The sequence below is a fragment of the Oryza brachyantha genome, chromosome 1 (genome assembly GCF_000231095.2).
Source record: "Oryza brachyantha chromosome 1, ObraRS2, whole genome shotgun sequence".
In the NCBI taxonomy this organism is placed as follows: domain Eukaryota; kingdom Viridiplantae; phylum Streptophyta; class Magnoliopsida; order Poales; family Poaceae; genus Oryza; species Oryza brachyantha.
In genome coordinates, this window is record NC_023163.2 from 21,571,743 (window position 1) to 21,591,149 (window position 19,407).

Here is a 19,407-nt window from a genome sequence, read left to right on the forward strand (position 1 = left end):
AATTATTTTTTGTTTGCAAAAACAAATTTTCGCTTTTTCTTCTAAAAAGCGAAACGATGGGAGCTATAGTCTCTTGGACACCTAGGCACCTAGCTGTTGTTATTATTGTATATGTTCTAAAATACATTCTTTTTTTTTGGGAAAAGAGGAAGTAATTGAAATGGGATTAAGTGGATATTAAAATCTGATCAAAGTAGATTATCTCGGTACTTAGTACACATCCAATTCGAATTCGCATGCTGCATCATATTAGTATTCGAATCCGGCTCAACTATGCGGTATAGGATATGGTGAATTCGACTACACCCGCTACAGGGTGGCATCTAACTACCGTCAATCTTTACAGGACGGTAGTGATGTCCACTGTCCTGGCATTGCTTACTTGTCATGTTATGCCAACATGTTTAAACGGTTTAGGTTTACTAATAACAACGGTTTGTCTGATTGACGTGGATAATACTGTCCCTACTTTGTACTCGACCGAGCGAAACCTCTGTCAACTGATTCACCGGTGGTACATAGAAACTCCAAGCTTATTGAAGATTAGACACAGTAGTATGTGATTATGTGAATATACCAGTAAGCACTACACAAATAAGAAAAATAAGTATTAGCTCAGTACCGTACAAAATCAACGGCGCCAATATTGTTCTTTGATATGCTATTCAATCAAAACATCTATATAAATTATCTTTTTCTGAGAGGAAAGGTAACATCTGCTGACATGGAATGGTTAATGTACAGTACTCGGACAGTTAGCATGGGAACCGAAGAAATGGTTAGTCGATCGGTCGGATGCCGTCTCCCGGCACCCCCGAAAAGGAATGCCGCAGGTTGCAACTATGTCATTTCCTTGGCGGAAGACATGAGCATGACGATGCTGATCAAGTCATATCATCTTCCTAAACAACAATACTCCTGTTCTCTGCTTGTCACAGAAGCCTCAGTCCACAATTGCCGGACAAAGAGTACAGTTACTATACAACTTGCACGGGCTGCAAATCATATGGAGCCCCTTGAGCACAAGCACAATGAACCGTTGAGAAACCACCTTGGTATCTCTTGCTGGCACCCTGTAAAGTTGTTTGAAACAAGTCAAGCAAATGCAGACCCTTCGACTGACAATGCCGCCCTCGCCTGTGCTCTGCTTATGCCCATATCATCATTGTTCACAGGGCACTGGCTGTACTTGTGATCAGCAAAGCCTTCTCGCATCTGATAGGTGTTTATAACATCATATCACATAAGGGTTGCACCAGGAAGAGAGGAGGCTGCATCTGCCGTTTGTAATGCAGCAGGCACAAATGGAATTGGTGCCTGCTGTGGTTCATTGATGAAGCCCAGAACTTTCAAAATCTGTCTGCATTTACAGAAATCGTAACAAAAGAAATGTTAAGAATATGAAAAGTTTGAGACAAATGATACTTTGGAATCGATTTTGCAGAATATCATGCATTAACCACTGATCAAAGAATCAATAGGACCCAATGAAACAGATTACAAAAAACTAAGAAACCAGAACGAATGGGAACAAAGCAGAGCAATTCTTCTTGGCTTAAAACTTCACACAATAAGATGGATGTAAAAGCAACCAGAACTAGAGTAAAGAAAATACTTTATTGTTTCTTTTTTTGTTGAAACTTACAATAATTGTTAATCCTTGAACCATAGAAATAGGTTCGTATGCATAAAAAAATCACAAACTCCAAAAGAAAACCAAGGAGATGACTTGAAGACCTGAAGTTATAGGACATCTAGAATAGAACTGAACAGCGATGGATCCAAATTTCAATTCAAGGGCAACTAATGATAAATGAATGGGGCTATTGCATTCTTGCCCCTGTTTTAGATTACAATTGTGATTTTATCCCCCCTTCTTTTTAGGGTTTGTGATTTGCCCTCACTTTTTTGAACCGAAGCTGCATGTTTAGTCAACTTGATTTTTCTGTTTAGTCAACTTGATTGTTAAATCTTTGGTCAAAAGGCATATATGCCCTTCCATGTTGTTGCATGTTTGCCATGTTTTCTTACACTTCTGTTTTCCCCTTGTATTTATATAAGGATTTTTAGATGAACTTTCCCATTTATTTGGACATGTTTCTTTTCACATGATTCAAATCTGACATGAAATTTGTCAAACACAAAGAGCGATTGATTGACCACAAATCCAGATATAGTATGATATTGTGCATAGGACAAACAACCTGAATTCTATCTCTAGTGATGCAGAAAGAGAAATCAAGAAACAAACAAATGAAGCAAGACCATCCATTGCATTCCCCTCTCACTGCTGAGGCACAAATCCTTCACAACTGGAAGCAGCAAGACTGTCCTCATGCATGCCTCCTTGCAGACGCTGTTCATCTCACAATTCAAAACTACACCAGCTGCAATTGCTGTTCGCAAACCAGCTAGGTAGAAAACAGCAAGACGAATGGCAGAAGCATCTTGTCACTAAGATGCTCTTCCAATCATCCAGTGTCACTGCGCCATGGACATCCTTGCTTAACACCTCGCTGCATCGGGCTGAGGCAGCCACCCATCCTCGTGCAGCTGCCTCCTGCTCACAGCGCCCAGCCGTGAATCGGCTCGTGCATCACCGGCATTTGCTTGCCCAGCTGCACCGCGCCACCGCAAGCTCGCCCCATGTCACCGCCATGCTGCTGTAGGGATTAGAATTGGATTTGGAATTTGTTTGATTCGGGATGCCAGTGGTGTAAGTATTTATTTAGTTTGGGGGGTATAACAGTCAATTCATATTTTTCGTAGCAATTTCATATTTTCCATAACTCACTTAATCTGGGCCAACCAAACAGCCATCCAAAACAGGGGCAAATGGTACCTTTGTTTCAAAAAAGCGACGCAAAATAACAAAAAAAAGAAGGGGTAAAATCGAAATTGCTATTCAAAGCAGGGGCAAGATTACAATTGCCCCTAAATGAATACTCTCCACACAATACAACATAACATGTATGCTAATTCACTTAGCTAATCAATTTAAGAACCCTAATTTATCTGTAGCAACACACACTTTGCACATGCAACAATTATAAAAGGAGTAAATTTCAAAAGAACTACAACTATTTTGTCAACACTGTCAGTTTGTTCTAACTTCAATCAGGCGTTTTAGAGAACTGCAATAATAGTGTATGATTTTATCAGAAAGCTACAACTTTTTGTCTCACAAGCTTGGGCCCACCTGTAATACATATATGCAATACTTGTCTTGCAGCAAGCTGGGCCCACATGTAAAGCATACATAGGGGTTAAGGTCATAGTTTTCTTATAAAATTGCTTGCTATTGCTATATAGTTATGTGAAATCCAAGCTAAAGTTGTAGCAAAGTTGTAGTTTTGTGAAATTTAATCATAAAACAAGGTGATAAACACTGGAGAAGTCAGTGATCTGCCAGTATTTATGTCAACTAGTCATTTTTGGTGAATCAGTATGTTGCTGTTAGCTGTATGTTGAAGTATTTTCTGCCGAAAAAATTCAAAAAGGTAAAACAAATACTGAGCAAGCTGTTAAGAGTTAAGACTCAAAGTCATAACAATGCTGTGGGGAAGTACCTGGGCAAGATGTTGTGCATGTTCCGCTGATTAACAAAGGAACAAAGAGGACTTCGCAGATTGGGGTACTTATTCAAAGCAATTTCAAGTTGAGGTGGGGGTAACTAAAAGTAGCATTATGAAGCCATGTCAGTACAGTTGTATGCCGCATATCAAACAATGCATATTTTTTGATTAAATATAGGCAAGAATGCATTTGGTTACTTTACCTGCAAAATAACATCAAACGAGCGTGGCTGAGTCTGATATGCCAATTTTAAGAACCCAACCCACAGTTTTGGCATTTTCCATATCTGCAGCATGAGAGATAACAGGAAGCTTAAGAAAAGCAAGAAAAGAACTACTGAAAGAATCTTGCAAATGAAAGAACTACTCAGAGAAATTCCTTCTGTTTTTCTTCATGAAATAAACAGGAAGACAATTCAAATTGTAACGGATGAAACTGTTAGCATTAGCATTGCCTGTTGAGTAATGATGGCACAAATAAGTCTGAGTTACAACACATAAGGGCATTCTATGTTAAACTAGCTAGTTTTCTACTCCCAATGGTCAGAACTACGAGGTAATCAGGATCAAAATTCGGTCAAACAATTCCAACCATCAATCATTGTTCGAAAAATCAGCTCTAGGTGCAGACTAGGCGGTGATTCTGCGCCAGGTCGAGAGCAGCCGCTGCAAGTTGCCCCTAGTCCGCCAAGTTAGGCAGGAGACCCATCTTGGCAAGCACCGAGCACGGTTAGGTGGCTTGTGGGAGAGGAGGTCGTGAGGATGCGAGGAAGGGTGTGGGAGTCGTGCCACCGCTCCTGTTGGGGGTTGACTGTCGACTGTCGGGGAAAAGATTACGACTGGGAAGGAAAGTGAGATCCTACAGCTCTGATTTAAAAAGCCCATTATGAGAATGCACTAGGGTTTTGTTTGCTCACTCCTGCCTTTCTCCTCCTCTCTGAGACAGACAGACTACATGGCGGCAGAGGCGGGATGCAGCACATGGCAATGGGGAGATTGACTTGCTGCCTTTCTCATTTCTCACTTGGTTCTTCCTCTCTTACAGTCTCCCCCAGTTCCCCTCTCTCTTCCTCCTCACTTTCCCTGTCTCTCACCCTCTTACCATCTCTTCTTCCTCATCTTCCCCTCCATATTCCTCTTTCAAATTTGACTAGCGCCAAGCAACTTCTTGAACCATGTCATCAATATTTTTTCAAGCACTTAATTAAAAACAAAAGAAAGGATACACATAGACTTTCCGCAAAAAGTACTCAAAACAATTATTATCATAAACATATTAAATTTTATAAACAAATCTATACTATTCTAAAAGAAGGTAACGGTAAAGGCAGTGAATCTGTCATCCACCAACTTTATTATATATATAGTCTTACCAACTACTCCTTTATGTATTTCACAGAATAGTCTCTACATTTGTTTTATTTTTCGTCTCTCAAATACAAGGTGTTCCAAACAATACTAGCATGCGTATAGTTCACATTTCTCCGTAAAAAGCATGGGTATTTTAACTAGTTCTAATATAAAATTGATTATTGGAATTTTAATAGTTTGACCAAATCTTGTCCTAGTTGTCAAATAGACTGAAGGGAGTAGTAGATAGCACGGACAAGTATCCAAGATAATGAGTAGCTAGCAAGAAATTTTCTTGTCAAAGAACTAATGTACCATAACTAACCTGCTTATTGACAAGCCTTGAGAGTATTTCCATGACAAAATCAACCTGAAGAAACAAATCATGATTAGATGACAACATTTTAAGGCTTTCATGTGGCTTTGCCTAAAGAAATTTATTTGAAATATAGAAAAAAATACAAACTGACAAGAAAAGGTTGTATCTATATGTGAACAATATCAAGGGAAACATACTTTTACCCACAAAAAAAGGGAAACATACTTTATTACATCTTACTGATAGGCAACCATATTTCACAAATACTAAAATGATATAAAAAGTGATAAGCAAATAACTTTCCAACTTATAAGAAAATATAAATTGTGTATAAATTAGCATGAAAATCACTGTACCAGAGCTGGGAAAGCATCAAGTGCTTGAATGACTGTTCTCATAAAAAGAAGTGGAATTGGTACATTGTCAACCTACATAACAATCCAAGCAGTTAATCAAAAATAAGAATATGTGAAAAAAAAAGGTAAAGAATAACTGCAGTCAAAATGGTACCAATTTATTCAGTGACTTCTCCAAAACTTGCTGTGTAAATACCGTGCGCTGTTCAAAGCAAGCTGTGCAAGCATCAATGACCTGAAAATATTTTCATTTCCATCAGAGAATGAGAAAACCTTCATGGGCTCACGGCAACCCCCAAAAAAGGATATGTACTGCACAAATGCACATTATAGCATATGTGTATCTTTGTCTTAGTACAAAATCCATCAAAACATCCAGTTTATGTGCGCACTAATAATATGTTTTAGAGATGCTGTAATATAACGAATAAATAAACATAACCGATAGCTCACCTTCTTCAGGGCAACTTTATCCTTTTCAGGATTAATATCATGAATGGCAATTAGAACTTCAGCAGGGGTTAAAGCTGGACCAGTATGAGCAGATCCCTGCCAAAAGGAATTCACTTCTTTTAACATCAAAGGGAATTTACTTAAACTCAATCCAAGAAAAAATTATTTCCTAATAAAAATTAACTTACAAAATGCCTGCGCGTAATAGCAAATATTGACATGGTTGTTTCCAGTCAATAATAATATTAAATCACTTTTGCATGACTATGCAGGTAATTCACAATCACGACCGCCAAATGTGCCACAAGAATCAAGATAATCAAATAACCTATTATCCTTATATATATAGGCATTTGAATCAGCAAAATTCGTTCCTCGACAGTTAACCGAGATGCTATGGCTAATTGTCACCAACTATGATGATCTACTCAGTCGACCTCCATCACATAATCCTGTAAGACATATATATATGTGTATATGTATATATATATATATATCAATCAAATGTTGAATAAGAACAAATAAGATCACCTGCAGTATCCGAGCAAGTGCATCTTGGAATCTATCAGGCGGGAGATCAACTAGTCTTGGAAATATCGGCAGCACCTGGGACCAGCATAACACAATCAGGTCAATGTGCCCGGTTAGATATAGGGGCATAGTCATATGATGATGAGAAGTTCACAACCATGAGAAGCATACAATACTTGCTACTACTAAATTGTATGACAAGACAAACAAATGCTTTTGAGAAGAATAGATTATAATCAAAAGGATAACAGAACATGGAACAGATTCCAAAATCAAATAACTTCAAATTGATTTTTAGCACACATATTTGATCTGCAAATAAGTTTACTTTCTATATTAATGTGTAAATCCAAAATAAATTCAAAACTATTTCAAGTTGGCACAATATCGATTATTCTTAGTTTATGATCTGATAAAGCATCCAAGAAGTACAAACTGAATACCTATGAGCCACCAGAAATGAAGTCCTAATAATGCTTAGAGCTTCAGTGCATAAGCTAGAATTCTACTTGGACAGATTGTCGCAAATATGGAGCCAGAAATTTATTATCAAGTCCCTCAATATTTTTTTACCCTCAGATAGAAATATTCTAGTGAATTAGTAGCTAACGAGCTAGCATACAAGAAGACATACAAACTGCATACCGCATGATCTGAATTAAGTGGTCAATGCAACCAGCCAATTTCTAAGTGCCACTGAATAGTGATTAATTAGCTACAACCACCCACCAGATCACACAACCTCATGAATAACAATAATGTGACTCAATCATATCCTAGTGTATTCAGGATCCGGATCCCCATGACATTCTCGGTGACATTGAGTCACTGACGTGTGGGAACCACGTGTGTCTGGACCCACATGTCAGTGACTCAATGTCACCGAGAATGTCACGGGGCAATGTCACTGAATCCACGTCCGTGTATTCATCCCTTCAAACATTACCATTGCAAGGAAAATAATTCTATTTCTCAAACTCAGTTAGAGGATGCATAAACAAAATAAAAGAAACCACTACCTCTTCCTTTGGAAATGAAGATAACAATGGAATGAGAATAGATGCATCCTGCCAGATAAAATTACAAGATTAACCAAAAGCACTAAGTAACCAATACTGCTAGAAAAATCATTAACGAAACAATTTGCAGTATACAAGTGACATAAAACAGCATAGGCTGAAATTCTTCAAACCTTCAGCTTGGTTTCATATAGATGTTTAACTGCCAGAACAAGTTCGACTGAAGGAGTTGAATCTTCTGTTAGAGTTTGCAATATCTTCAAAAAGAGAAGATAATGAGTATAAGGAATATTCATGCTTCGATAATGCACAACGATAAATCAAGAGAAAAAAAATTGTGATACCAAGGTAACAAGCTCTTCACTGCCTTCAGGTGGATTATGAATAATAGCTAGCATCTCAGAACATGAGGATCCCAAATTTCTAACAAGGTTGGGTATATGCCAATGGATGCACTGCATAATTTTGCGATGTAATGAGCGGACAGTGGTTGTGATCCAATAGTCAAAATTCAGAAGTATAGAGGTAGATAGAATGAACCAAGTTAAAAGTAGCACCTGCTTGACAACTTTTGGAGACCTTCCATACGCATTGAACAGATGTTGAAGAAGAATGGGCCTCTGGAAGAAGGGAAAAATGGTTTTACTACTGCCAGCGCCAGGGAAAAAAAGGGAAACAGAACGGAAAAAGGTAACACTGTTTTGATCTATATTCTACAGACCTTCATGCAAAGTGCAAAGAACAATGAAGTATGGCGTTTGGCCTCAGATACAGATACTGCTGATTGTTTAGGTGAAACCAAATCAGTCTTGTCACATGCACTTTCAGAAGGTTCACCATCTGAAGTATGTGATTCACTAACCGAAGTTCCCTGGCTGCCTGCCTCAAACTGCTTTCAGAAAAAAAAAAATCAATATCAGTCAAAATGTTCAATCAAAATATATGTCAAAACTTAAGACACTTCAAAGGCATCTAGAGAAAATTAGGACATTTGATTTCTTGTATCACTGAGAGAGTCTAGCTGCAGTGGAAAGTAGGAAGAAGGATATTGGACATTTGATTAGGAGGTGATACTAAAAGTCAACTAAGCTACTAACTACCCAACAGATCTTTCACCTAGAAGCTAGAATAAATAGATGGAATAATACGAAAGTCCTAAAGTGTGGGTAAACATCCAAGCAACATGCTCAAAGCCATATCAAATACTACAGGTGTATTTTAAACCAATAGTAACCCAGACCTTCTTTTTATATTATATTTAGCTCACTCCCATTTATCTACAAATTATTTGGGAGTCTTTAAATAACTTCAACACATGATTTGCCTGCAATTTACACTTAATTGAGATGAACACATGGTTTCTCTGCAATTTACACTCGGCCACGATGGTTTTACATGAATTGATATTAAATGTGAAATTTTAGTTTGCTTATTTTGATACCCTGTAACAAAAATACGGATGTTGATTTATCAAATTAGAGTTCAAGTATGGACAATACAATATTTTAGATGGGAAAGTAACAGTTCTCATCCATATTTTTTACAATAATACAAATACAAATAGAACCTATTGTTATTAAGAAGAAAATATAAAGGCCTCAACCATACATTGCATTTGCTACTGTTGAGTTCAGCAATAGCACAATTCAGATGCCACATCTGCTTTCAACCATAAAGCACCAAGCATAACAAGGAAAATCATCAAGAATTACCTCAGGTATAGATTCTTTTGATGATGTGAAGTTAATGTCTGTCTCAACACCATGTTTATTAGCAATTGCCAAAAGACTCTCGGTGGCAAACTGCTCGACTCTTTCTGATGCGTACGTTAGTCCATAGAGTTTTTTTGTAACCTATCAAACATACAAGGATTAGCATTACAAAACCAACACTAAATAAAAAATGGCAAACTGATAGAAGATAACCAAAGAGGCAATGATGCTACACACCAATCTAACTGCCTTTCCCCTGACTTCATCTTGAGAGTGAATCGCACACTGCAAATTCATAATACAGGTAAGTGAACATAGATGCATAGTAAACTCATATCAACAGTGTCCTTAATTGACATTCAGGCACATATGTTTACTCTTGGATTAAATGGGGTACGTACAACAGAATACAGACAGAAGTAACTTCCATGTACAAACTATCAAAATGCTTCTAGTAAACAAATAGTGGAATCAGGTTCAACTCAAACTAATCTTACACTTTTCGTCACATTAGAATGTGAAAAGATGTCAAAAATTAAATTGGTCAAAATGATTAATGGCATTCTAGTTTGCAAATACAAGCATTTCTGGGCTTCAAATTATTTACACAATATAAGCATCTCTGGGACACTGATTCTGATGCACGGGAATCTAGGTGTTTTCAGCTAATCAGATGCTTAGAAAGGGAATCCAAACAATTAAAAATTTGAATACTGAGGTGACTGAAATAGTGAAAGGGAAACTTTCCCTTCAACCTCAATCTTTGATAAACAACCTACAAATGATTATAAGTGCAAATGTAGGGAATACCAGATTAAAAGGAAAAATGCAAACCTTTAGAGCAATATCTAAGCAAGATTGTCGAAGTGGAGGCCGCGCTAAGATAAGACTCCACAAGGTTCCAAGGCCTTGGGTAACACGGTCACCATCACCATCTTTTGCTTGTTGGCTGTTTCCTTGTGACACACAAATATTCTCCAGTAATTTAAGCATAGACTCAGGCAAGTATGGTGCATCACACAGAAATTTGCTAAAAGATTTGTCTGAAGCAGGTAGCGAGTGAATCAAGGACCTTGCCTGAAAGTGAAACAATGACAATGTATTATTATCACCAACATTTCAACCTTGAGAGGGAAGACAAAAGAAAGATCAAATATAGTTTTCTTGCTTACAAGTGATATAAAGAAGTTCTCGTAATGTTTAGAAGTAGGTGTGGTGCTTTCTGGCGAATCAGCAACGTTCACACTGTGCAGCTGATACAGCACATGCATTGCTAGTTCATGACCCTGTACATCACATGCTTCGGAAGTTAGAATATTGCAACAATAGTTACTAACCACCTAACATGTGGTGTCATCGGTCGTGATGACATTCAGGGGCTCAAATTTGCATATCACAATACAGGTAGAAACAAGATACGATGAGCAATCTCTAACACGGTTAAACTTTGTGTCTCTGATCGACATTGATTAACCAGCACAAGCTCAACCTGAAGCAAGCTTGAATAAGCTAGCACACTACAAGGCAGGACAACAGTTCACCAAAAGTATCATAACTTGTTAGTCCACCAAACCCAGGATCACTAGAACACTTGTAGAAAAACACAACAGCTGCCAAAAGATATAGCTCATAGGATCGAATAAGCAAGATGATGTTAGCTCAGCATTATGCATATATATGCAGATCCAGCTCGGACACCTAGAAATAAATTTCAAGCATAACGTGGTGCTTAGGGTAAGCTCCTTCTGACACTTAGTTCCACGACATGTTCAGTCCAAGCCAAAAAAAAAAATCAGGTTAATCCCAGTTTGCTTTCTTAACTTACATCTGACAAAATAAAATGATCTAAACTAATATAACAATTATAAAAAGACCACAGCAAATATCAAAATTTAAATCCTAGGGAACTTAGTCTTAAACCCAACCAAATCCAATTCTTCAACCCAGGTTTTGTTATCCTAAAAAATTTGATTGATTGAACACTGGATGCTAACTGCCTCTGGTGCTAAAGGCAACATTATTAAACACAAAGATAAAAAATAGTACACTGTCAGCAAAATACCTGATCATGATAATGGAATATTATGTGTCTCTGAATCAAATCCATAATATTGTCATCAGCAGCACTCTGCAGAATAACAGAAAACCTGGTGTGAGAACAGCATATACTGCAGTATTTCCAGATCACTATCAAAGTTAACTTAGGATTAAAGTTACTAAACATACATCTCAGAGAGAAGAAACAAGTAAAAATGTCAGCCCATAAATATTACAGTACCAAAAGAATACCTGCGCAATCAAATGAGCAAGCAGGGAAAACCTTGCGTTAAGGCTGTTTTTCTTGTAATCATCAATTATCCGCCTAATTGCTAATTTATGCAACAAGATTTTCTCATCATCACTTAATTCCAGATGAGTTGGAAGAACTGGCAAGTCATGATTAGTAGTATCCTCCGGAGTCGATGCCTTTGGAACTGGGGAAAAAGGATCAATCTCCAATTCCACGCTATCCGATTCATTGTTTGAAGTAACTTCTGGAGACAATGGATTGGCCATCTCTTTACCAACTTCAGAACGAAATCCAACATCTGCTACTGCCTGCACTTCAAATTTTCGCTCCAGTTCCAAGGCATCATCCAAATTCTCACAATTTTCCTTTGGAAATGTTTGGTTGGGTAGACAAAATGTTTGTTGCTCGTCTTCAATTCTAGATAGGTCTCCTGAATAGTCTGAAGAGTTTTCAGCCTTACCAGAAACAGAATAGGGTACATTTGACAAGTTGTTTGTCTGATGCACGCCGGTGGTTTCCCCCTTCACGTGTATGGAAGTAGTAGCTGCAGGTGCAGGTGCAACTGTCCGTCGTGGATCAAGGCGACGAGGATCCTGCAATACATTGACATTTTTCACAATATGCACTTCTGTTGACCGCATAAAATGTGAATTAGATATAGATCATACTCTTCTTGGGTCGCGCTTAGAATCATGAGCGCCAGACATAGCAGGCACATCTGACATTGACATGCTGACTCCATCTGCAGGAAGTGCTAACTGTGTACTGTAGGACAATGAGTGGGAGTTTGAAGGCAAGTTTTCTGTCAGGGGACTGGAGGAAGATTGATTTTTTTGTTGCTGGCCGTTGCTAGTAGCTAATAGAATTGAAGTTTCAGGTAGATGTTTCATTGTTTCAATCACAATGTCAGCCATGACATCGGCTTCTACTGTCGAGATGAGAATGCCAAGGGATTCAGCTCCTCTTTCCCCTTCAGCAAGTAAAGCACCAATCATTTCAATCATCTTCTCAACAGGAGACACATCACTATTCATGGGAGCTGGATCAGAGGAATGAGCAGCATTGGCTTCATTGTCGACCTGAATATTAGAATAATCAGATGCTCCCTGGAATGGTGGATTTAAAGCAGAGGTATCAAATCTTGCTCTTTTAGCTATGCCATCAGCTGTAGCAAAAGCATCACTTGATCTGGCAGCAGGATATTTCCGATTAACATCTCCGTAAGGCATATCCAATGTTGAAGGATCATCCTATAAATAAATTACACCACAACATTCCTCTAAGAAAAACGCATAGCCAAGAAAATCAAAAAAATAGCACATGACAAATTTATTAATGCTATAAAATATATGTATGCAGCAGTACAGGCATTACCTTGCTAGCACGAGAAGCACGCTCTATATTTCTATTCATCTTCTCTACCTGCCTAATAATCTGTTCAGTTGCTTCACCAGGACTCAGAATTCGAAGCTGCCTTACCAGCGTGTCCTTGGACTGTCCAGACAATGATTGTTCCAATTAATTTCAGAAGTAACAGGGAATATTCAAGGCCCAATTCAATGCATGAGCACAGTTAAGTCCATCAAACAACACGAAAGAACATGAAAGGAAAATGTTGTTTACAAATCCTATATCAAGACATGGAAAGTAGTAAAGTCAGATCCCACAAGAAAGCTAAAGATACCAGTTTATTTAGTTAACAACAGATAACACAATGCAAGGCAGTGTATATTACAAAATCCAAGAAGCCTTTGAAGCTCACACAGCTTGCTACTGGGAGTATTTAAGTATGATCAATGATGCATGGACACAGGTACATGGAATTTAATAGATGAAAGAAGATAGCCAGATACCCATTAAAAGACTAGAACAGAAATGCACAAGCTAGACCTTACTCTCACTTAGTCATTAATTGATTATTATACATGGCCCCCTTTAAGACAGGTGGCCATTACGACAACTACTATCAGTATCACTGATTTCATCAAAATTTATCATTAGATCATCATTAATCAAGCAACCATCATTTCACATAAGACTTTGCTGGTCAGCTAAGTTATTTTTTTCCCCTCAAATCAACCACAAGGACAACTTTAGAACATTTTAGCTAAATTGAATGGTTCTTGGTATGATTACTTAAACAGTTAAATTAAGGAAGCCTGCACTAGAATCTACCAGTGTAGGCATGTAGCCCTAACAAAAGAACAAGCAGAACGACTAAAAAACTAAGCACGAAAAGAAGCAAAACAAAAATATATATGAGGAGATATTCTTCTTTTACTACTCCAGAAAATGGTAATAGCTATAAGGTGAGCTCACCTCAATCATTGCCTGGCAAGGACTCCTTAGAAACCCTAAAAAGGCTGTTTTCAGGGAATACCGCAGACTTGCAGAATGAGCCCCTTTTGCAACCTCCAAATTAGGGTCAAAACCAAGTAGCACTGGGAGTATGCGTTCGTAGTAAACAGGTCTGTTCTTTGCAATAGCTGCAAGACTGACAAGTGACAAACATTATATTCCCAAAAGGTAGCAACATAGTTTGCAAGGTTGTACTGGCAGTAAGATAAATTCCAACAGGAAAAGATATTCGTAACATTAAAATCTTCAGGTAGAAGGCAACCACATGGTCGCAAGCTTTGCTCATTGCTAAACTATATTTATGACGTAATGAACACAAAATCCCAAATAAATGTTACAGTAGGCACTTCACAAAGTACAACACTATGGGGTTATCAGGTGAAAATAGTGGAATAATGATAGAGTCGCTGAACCATTACAACTATAACAATACTGCTCTTTACATTCAGGATAAATGTGTGACAGGTCTGAGACAACATGAGAAATAGTTACTGTGCATAAAATGAACCAAATCAGAAACAGAGGTTTATAGTGACACAAATAACCATCCATCCATCCCATATATGGAAGCAACAACTCAAAGAAGCAGAAGGCAGGGGAAGGTATGGGATAAATTTCTACTTCATTCGTGCAATAGAACTGGTAGAAAGTCTTACGAATTAATGGTGCCAACTAGGAAGGATCCTTGGTGAGCACAAGCTGACTGCAATATATCCACAAGGAGGATGAGAGCCCTGTTTGCATCAGCTTCCAGAACAGCAGGGTTTAGGCTAGGATGGAATTGAGATAACCTTGAACAATCAAACAACCTTCTGTTCCTTCCTGTTTGTACAGTGAGAATATATTTTGTTAAGTTGATTGCAGGACTACATTGTGCCCATTTAATTGTTTGCAAAAAAAAAATGTTGCCAAATACCTTCAATTGGCTGCATCCGGTCACTTCTGGATTGAGGTATGAAACACAGGATCCATATTTCAATGAACTTTAGAGCAAATAGTTTAGTTGTGACAGGGACAGGCTGTTGTATGCCACATGAAGAATAGCATCAGTCAGTATGTTGGATACCAATGCGGAAGTAAGCATAGCCACCATTTCAAGTTTCAAGGTAGTCATTGTTTACAAAGTTGTGTATTTTCTTGTAGGACGAGAGGTCGAGAGGTGGTCTGGCTCCTTTGCTTCATATCATATCAAAAGGGCAGGGATAGGGTTTGTACTGTGGAATAAGTCTCTCTTTACGCAGTGTTTGACACAGCCACACAAAAAGGAAAATGTATTGTGTTTATCCAGAGCACTAGATCTAGATTTACAGAAAATATAGGGAAACGGTATAATAAAAACCTGATATGTGGGTTTTGTTCTTTTGTTTTATCAGGTAATTCCATGATATGCAAATTGCTAAATACTGCTTGCAAATTCACAACAGAACCACCACAGTATCAACATGTTATTGAAGTAACATACCGTATAAAATTCTATGCTACTAACCTCATGGATCAGATTATGGATTGCATCTTTGAACTGGTTCAGCCAAGACCATATCTCTTCAAGCCAAGCATCAACCTTTCCACATTTATTAATCTACATTCAGCATTAAAATGGAAAGTGAGTACCAAGAGCAAGCTATCAGTACTATTTTAAGTGATAACATTGTAGCACCAATTCAATCAGGAGAAAAATTTTGAAAGGAAGACCATATTTCACAGTGATTCTACATGATGTTTTGCATTTTAGAACAAGCTAAAAAGACAAAAACATTTAATGGGCTTTCTCTGACTCTACTGTGTAAATTACTACCTTAACTTCACAGGTACAATCACAAAACCATTGCTTGTAAATTAATCAAAACAAATAGCTAACAATAAAATCTATGAGCATTATATGCATCAATTAGTTTTTTAACTACTGGAAGAAGATTCAAGTTGTTCTCGATCAGATAGAACTCCCATTAGGATTATAATAAAATTGTAATAATTACAGTACAATTCAGCTTATACAATCAAAGTTCATAAAAGGAAATATTTCTTTCCTAGTATCAATTAGCACTAGTTATTAAATATGAATTGAACAAACATGATGACACATCTTTCGCACTGCTTAAAATCTAAAATACTACGATTGAGTACAGTTCATGCTGTAGTTCTTTCTGATGGAAATACTAATAAACAAAGAAAATTGCACAACTCTTTTATCACTTTGTGAGTGGTATAATTGTGTAAGATTGTCACTTATACTGCAGTAAAGCAACTTCAACTGATTGTTTTAAGAAAAGATAAACACCAAATTGACAAGCAACTGCTTCTGCTCCAACGATACTAGCACCAAACTAACATGCAACTACTCCTGTTCCAACTATTCTAGCAGACATATATCAGACAACCGATGCTCCTTCACCAATTGTCTAAAACATAGACCATTAACAAATCATCGGAAAAATGATTACTAGGTGTGCAAGTGAATGACAGAAGCAAGGTGTACACAGTATTAATGGAGCCACAAGGATGTGAAAGCCTGTTCACTGGATGCACTATTGAAATGGTGACCTTTAGTGGTATCACAATAAGATTTGCGACTACCAGGCGCTTTTAGCATACTGACAGTAGAGAACAGACAATACTGCTCTTCATAAGCACTTTATGATAGGCAGAGGCTGTATCCATCCAGCATAAAACTGACAATGAGAACATGTGAAACAGAATAAATGAAACAGCAAATAGCAATGTACTGGTTTTGTGCAGTGCCTCTAATAACACTGAGAGAAAATCATGCAAGAGAAAATCCATTGCAATCAAGAAGTGCTGGCCTCTGAGGTTATAAACACGTCTTTTTCAAAAGAAAAAAAATCGTTTGGCACATTTTGTTTATTTGAGACATACTCCCAAAACAAGTAGGAGAAGCAAGTAAAACAACCTCATCAAACAATTATACCCACATCACAACAGTAGTAGTTACAACAGTGGTGGATTTATTCATTAATAAATATCTGTTTTACAAGAAAGACCTGAAGTGCCATCTCTTCCAATACAGCAGCAAACAAATTTGTCCCACTAGCTATAGATTGATTAACAACTGCAGAATCGCCATGTTTCAGAAATGACAGCAAATTTGGCATCAGCACAGCCAAATCTTCTGTTACATTTGAGCCAAGCTCTCTCAGCAATCTGTCATCAACAAAGAAATCAATAAGAACCACAAAAATAGTTTCTGCTGTGAGGAAGAACACAGAAATACGCATTAGATATATATTAGTGAACTAGTTCATTTTTATTTCCGTCGAGCAAGTTAATAAATATATTTCCACGTTAACAAGTCAAAGGAGATCAAAGGTGTTTCATGCAAAACCCTAAATCAAGATATATTTGATGAATGTACACTACAAACCATGCATCAGATGAATTATATCACTTTAAACAAAAAAATTTCAGCGCCAAGATGTGTTTTGACCCTAAAACTTCTCAAGAAAGTCCAATGATTTAAAATAGCCCCTTGGTATCTATGGATATCCCACGATTTTTTTTCAATATCATATGAAAATTTCTTCACTGCCCTGTCCTCGCATTATAGCATCTAGCATTTCACATAATGATGACAATATGGATTCCTTGTTCCCAAAAACTAGATTGCATCTAGTACTTCATGTGAAACCAATCATCAGCTATTGGCAGTGTATACAAAATTAATCCATATTCATGCTATTACCAGTGCATACTTCAACACAAGACTAAAATTCCTTGCACGCTCAACAGTCATTTTTTTTAAAATCACGCCCTGGCCAAAAGTCCCACAAAAAAAATTCGTAAACATACAAAAGAAGAACTAAGCACGTCAACCTACGGTAGTAAAACCTACACCAAATGAAACCAGCCTTGCACGACCAACCAAATCCCAGAAACTAAATTCTACCGGAGCACCCCTGCGATAGCTTCATCCCTCGTGCGAGGACCATTTTTCTCCTACCCCCTGAGACATGGGAGGCTTGCCGCTCACCTTAGGGCGCGAGACGAATCGAGGCGCGGTGAAGGCGCATCGCCACGCTCCAGCGGGGGCGCCCCGGCTGCGTCGCCTCGCGGCTCCGGCCACCGGGCGCCGTCCGCCGCGAACTCCATGGCCCCGGGGGAACCCCCAAAACCCTAGCTACGAGCTGCAGCCCCTCCCGGGCCGGCGGCTGCCGCGGAGAGCTAGGCCCCGTCCCGGCGGGCTGGGGAGGTGGAGCAGCGGTGGAAGGCGATGGGCGGCTGGTCTAGGGTTCTGATTTGGGCCGCCGCCGCGGAGGAGGCAGGCGGCCGGAGGAACCGGGCGGGGCGGGGCGGCGCGAGGCGGGGCGAGGCGCGGGCGACGTGGGGACGAGGGGAGGAGAGGTAGGAGAACGATATTATGGGGGCCGGGCGAAGGAGGGTGAGACCGACGTGTGGGACCATGTGGTTTTAGCTGGGACCCACGTGTAAGCACGTGGTCCGAGTGGCCGAGCCGGCTCCGCCTTCGAGGGGAGGAGGCCTTCATCGTGGGCCGTGGATGGGCCAGTAGAGTGGAGGCCCATCTTGCCCCGCTGTGGGATCGGTTAAGTGGAGCGTAGTATTTGCAGAAGTTGCATCTCCAACGAGAAACCAATATGATTTCTAAAAGTTAAATTTTAGTACTAAGGGATAAAAATAGACTTCAATGACTGTCTAAAAATACTTCTAAAATTTTAGCATCCTCAAGCATCAGTGTTTTTTTACCCAAATTTTGGTTTTGTCATGGGACTCCCAATCTCACGTTTTTGCGCCATTTTTTCATTCGTCCGCACGCGAGAGAACAGATCCATCGTCGCCAGCACCCCCTCCATCATTTTGTTGTCAATTCTTTGTTTGTGCAGCTCTGTTTTAGATTATCAGGACAGCTAAAAATGCTGGCTACTTATGAGAAGAACACCCCGTTAACTTCAGGACAAGGGTTGATTATGCAGCTGTTTGTCACTCTAAAAAGAAGAAACTTATGGTATAGCGTAGATTATTTACTGTCCAAAAATGTACAACATTCCCTCTTATGCTATCTCATGTCATGTACCTAAAGTTAGAATTGTATTGTTGAACATTTGCCAATTTATGTCCTAAAATTATGCTTGGATATAATATATATTTTTGAATTCTGAATAAGTTGTCAATATTATTATGTTTGACTCATGCATATGCTGGAATGGTTGTTGCAAATGGCCACGATGATGAATTGGCATATTTAAAGTTTTTGAAACTATATTTTTATACATCTCTTGGAGATGGGGATGTTTTTTGAGCCCAAAAATTATTGGCTAGCTCCCAATCCATGATTTTTGGGACTATATTTTTAGGCAACTATTGGAGATGCTCTAAATTGCTTTGGCAATCTGCCAAAAAAATTTTGGAGGATGGGTCACATCAATACGTATGGTCACACATTTAAATTATTAAACGTAGTCTAATTACAAAAA

The 19,407-nt window shown here is 38.5% G+C and overlaps 1 protein-coding gene across 4 annotated transcripts; it reads right to left on the reverse strand.

Moving 5' to 3' along the window:
• Positions 1 to 535: 535 nt before the first annotated feature.
• LOC102714049 lies at positions 536 to 18,282 on the reverse strand. Of its 4 annotated transcripts, none has more exons than XM_015841815.2 (27): positions 17,949 to 18,282; positions 16,963 to 17,122; positions 15,450 to 15,542; positions 14,880 to 14,982; positions 14,620 to 14,785; positions 13,925 to 14,099; positions 12,980 to 13,099; positions 12,274 to 12,855; positions 11,605 to 12,198; positions 11,378 to 11,443; positions 10,488 to 10,601; positions 10,150 to 10,392; positions 9,553 to 9,600; positions 9,316 to 9,456; positions 8,325 to 8,492; positions 8,161 to 8,223; positions 7,948 to 8,058; positions 7,777 to 7,860; positions 7,604 to 7,651; positions 6,585 to 6,659; positions 6,054 to 6,149; positions 5,755 to 5,835; positions 5,601 to 5,672; positions 5,251 to 5,295; positions 3,779 to 3,862; positions 3,570 to 3,673; positions 536 to 1,360 (listed from the first exon to the last, which is right to left on the reverse strand). In XM_015841815.2, the coding sequence occupies exons 1-27, from the start codon at positions 18,065 to 18,067 to the stop codon at positions 1,240 to 1,242; spliced, it is 3,876 nt and encodes a 1,291-aa protein (XP_015697301.2). In that variant the 5' UTR covers positions 18,068 to 18,282; the 3' UTR covers positions 536 to 1,239. The 4 variants fall into 4 exon arrangements, with proteins under 4 accessions (XP_015697301.2, XP_040376103.1, XP_040376105.1 ...); XM_040520169.1 differs by having other exon boundaries at positions 8,325 to 8,495; XM_040520171.1 differs by lacking the exon at positions 536 to 1,360 and adding an exon at positions 1,882 to 2,660 and having other exon boundaries at positions 8,325 to 8,495.
• Between the last annotated feature and the right edge of the window lie 1,125 nt (positions 18,283 to 19,407).